We start from the raw sequence: 2,941 nt of genomic DNA, 5'->3' as shown, positions 1-2,941 counted from the left end.
ATTTAAATAAAAAATTCAACACAATAAATAAAACAAAAATAATAATAAATAAACAGAGAAATTTTAAAAAAATCATAAAAAAATTATCAATTATTTTTTAGATTTTTTGTATAGTGTACTTCTAATTTTGTATTCTTAATTTTGTATTCATTGAAACATCTTTGGCCATTCTAATTTTACTAAAATTCTGTTAATACCTAAGCAAAATTATGTTAATTTGACAGCATCCTTTCTCCTTTCTACCTGCACAATTTTGTTGAAGTCTCCTAAAAAACTCAACACACTAGGTGGAGTAAACAAATCAGAAACCAAGAACCATAAGTACAACTGAACATAAAATAGAACTACTAACAGAAGAAAGTAAAGCAACCCCTAGTCATCTTTGGCATTGCCATCAACAACCAAAGGGAGCACCCCCAATCCATTCGTCGGAGAGCACAAAAGGATCTGTTGGTGATTTTCACGACATCTGAGCCTTTATTGTTGAACACTCGATTATTCCTTTCCAGCCAAATTGTCCATATTACAACAAAGAATCCAATCAACCACTTCTTCTTCTCATCCTTTCTCTGTGTGGCAGTCGTCCAGCAATTAAAGTGTTGCTTTAGTGTACCTGGTACGATCCAGTCTCTTCCAAAAGCGTACAGCCAAGCACCTCACACCTGCCAAGTGATCTCACACCCAAGAAATAGATGAAAAGCAGACTCAACAGCCTTACAGCATAACGCACACGAATTATCAAGCTGGTTAATGACCCTTAATCTGTAAAGTCTTTCTTTATTATTCACCCTGTCAACCAAGACAAACCAAGAAAATAATTCGACCCTAGGCGGGAGGAAACCCCTCCAGATAGCACTAGTGAAGTTATAGCTTGTTATTTCCTTCGGAAGTACTGCTTCCTGCAACACCCGCTTTATTGAGGGTCTTTGCTTTCCACAGACTCAGCTTTTCTTCCACCTTATCAATTACTGGTTTCCACATCTTAACTAGCCTCGGATTCACTCCCAAAGAGATGCCAAGGTACCGTACAGGGAGAGAGGCCTCCTTACATCCCAGCAAAAGACACATCTTGCGCGCCTAACTCTATTCACAATTAACCGAAATGAAGCTGGATTTCTCAAAATTGATACTCAACCTAGACATCAGCTCGAAGCATCGCAGTAGGCTCTGGTAATTCCGTATGGTCTCTTCCTCTGGAGGGCAGAAAAGGATAGTGTCATCCGCAAACTGTAAGTGTGACAACTCGATGTTATCCCGTCCAACCAACAACAGTGATATGCACCCATTCCTCACCGCCTCCCCGATCATTCTATGAAGTACGTCAACAACGAGCACAAATAGAAAGGGAGATAAAGGATCCCCTTTTCGCAGGCCCTTTTCCATTTTGAATGGCTTAGAGGGAGATCCATTAATGAGCACTGACATAGTCGCAGAACAAACACATTCCTTAATCCACCCCCGCCACCTATTTCCAAAACCCATCTTCTGCAGCACTACATCCACAAAACTCTATTTGACTCTATCGTATGCCTTCTGAAAATCCAGTTTAATTATCGCTGAACTCCTTTTTCTTGACCTTAGCCAATGTACAGTTTCACAAGCTATCAAAGCCCCATCGTGAGTTTTCCTACCCTGCACAAAAGCACTCTGAGTCTCACCTACTAAGTTTGGCATTACTTTCCGTATCCTCCGAACCAACACCTTAGAAATGACCTTATAGACACAACCCACCATACTAATCGGATGAAGATCTTTTATTTCTGTAGCTCCAACGAATTTTGGTACCAGCGCCACCCACGTGACATTCGACCTTGCAGGTAACAATGCTGAGTGGAAGAACCCCATCACTGCATCCGTGAATTCCTTCCCAACTTCTGTCCAACACTTCTTGATAAAATTCATGTTATACCCATCGCTTTATGGTGTTTTTGTTGACTCACAATCCCACACTGCAGACTTTATTTCCTCAGCACTCGGCATCAGCTCCTGCTCTGTTGCCTCATCCTCATTTATTCGCCTTACCAGTCCTTCCCGAAAACCAATGTTTGGTGATGTCTCCTAATGGTACAACTCCTTATAGAAATCTCTTATAGCAACCTTAATCTGAGGTTGATTCCGCACTAAGCGTCCATGGATCCTTAAGGCTTCAATCCGATTGTTTCTTCGATGAGCCGAGGCTAAATTGTGGAAGTATCTAGTGTTTTTATCCATCTCCTTAACATGCCTGGACCGTGACATCTGCTTCGAATATATTTCTTTCCTGATATACCATTTCTTGCAAGAGCTCACAAGCGCCTTTCTTCTGGCTTCCGTTGTTCCATCATATACCCCATTGCTCACTGGTGCACGAAATTGTGATCATCAATGGCGCCATCAACATGGTACGCTCAATTGCAATCTCAACTCTTATCACAACTTCGCACAACTAACCAGCAAGTGTACTGGGTCGTCCAAGTAATAAACCTTACGTGAGTAAGGGTCGATCCCACGGAGATTGTTAGTATGAAGCAAGCTATGGTCACCTTGTAAATCTTAGTCAGGCAGATTCAAATAGTTATGGATGATATACGAATAAGGCATAAAGATAGAGATACTTATGTAATTCATTGGTGAGAACTTCAGATAAGCGTATGGAGATGCTTTGTCCCTTCCGTCTCTCTGCTTTCCTACTGTCTTCATCCAATCCTTCTTACTCCTTTCCATGGCAAGCTGTATGTTGGGCATCACCGTTGTCAGTGGCTACAATCCCGTCCTCTCAGTGAAAATGTTCAACGCACCCTGTCACGGCACGGCTAATCATCTTTCGGTTCTCAATCAGGTTGGAATAGAATCCATTGATTCTTTTGCGTCTGTCACTAATGCCCAGCCATCAGGAGTTTGAAGCTCGTCACAGTCATTCAATCATTGAATCCTACTCAGAATACCACAGACAAGGTTTAGA

At 41.5% G+C, this 2,941-nt stretch overlaps 1 protein-coding gene across 1 annotated transcript; it reads right to left on the bottom strand.

Annotated features, from left to right (window-relative positions):
• Window positions 1–1,083: 1,083 nt before the first annotated feature.
• LOC107493198 (uncharacterized) lies at window positions 1,084–1,902 on the bottom strand. Its single transcript, XM_016114285.1, has 2 exons — window positions 1,577–1,902; window positions 1,084–1,465 (listed from the first exon to the last, which is right to left on the bottom strand). Exons 1-2 carry the CDS (start codon window positions 1,900–1,902, stop codon window positions 1,084–1,086), a joined length of 708 nt encoding a protein of 235 aa, XP_015969771.1.
• Between the last annotated feature and the right edge of the window lie 1,039 nt (window positions 1,903–2,941).

The sequence above is a fragment of the Arachis duranensis genome, chromosome 6 (genome assembly GCF_000817695.3).
Source record: "Arachis duranensis cultivar V14167 chromosome 6, aradu.V14167.gnm2.J7QH, whole genome shotgun sequence".
Lineage (NCBI taxonomy): Eukaryota > Viridiplantae > Streptophyta > Magnoliopsida > Fabales > Fabaceae > Arachis > Arachis duranensis.
This window is presented reverse-complemented; position numbering and strand designations above follow the sequence as displayed.

Coding starts and splice junctions, on each gene's coding strand:
- LOC107493198 (XM_016114285.1), bottom strand. CDS start 1,902: ATGAATTTTATCAAGAAGTGTTGGACAGAAGTTGGGAAGGAATTCACG. Junction 1,466..1,576: donor GAAACTGTACATTGGCTAAG/GTCAAGAAAAAG, acceptor TTTTGGAAATAG/GTGGCGGGGGTGGATTAAGG.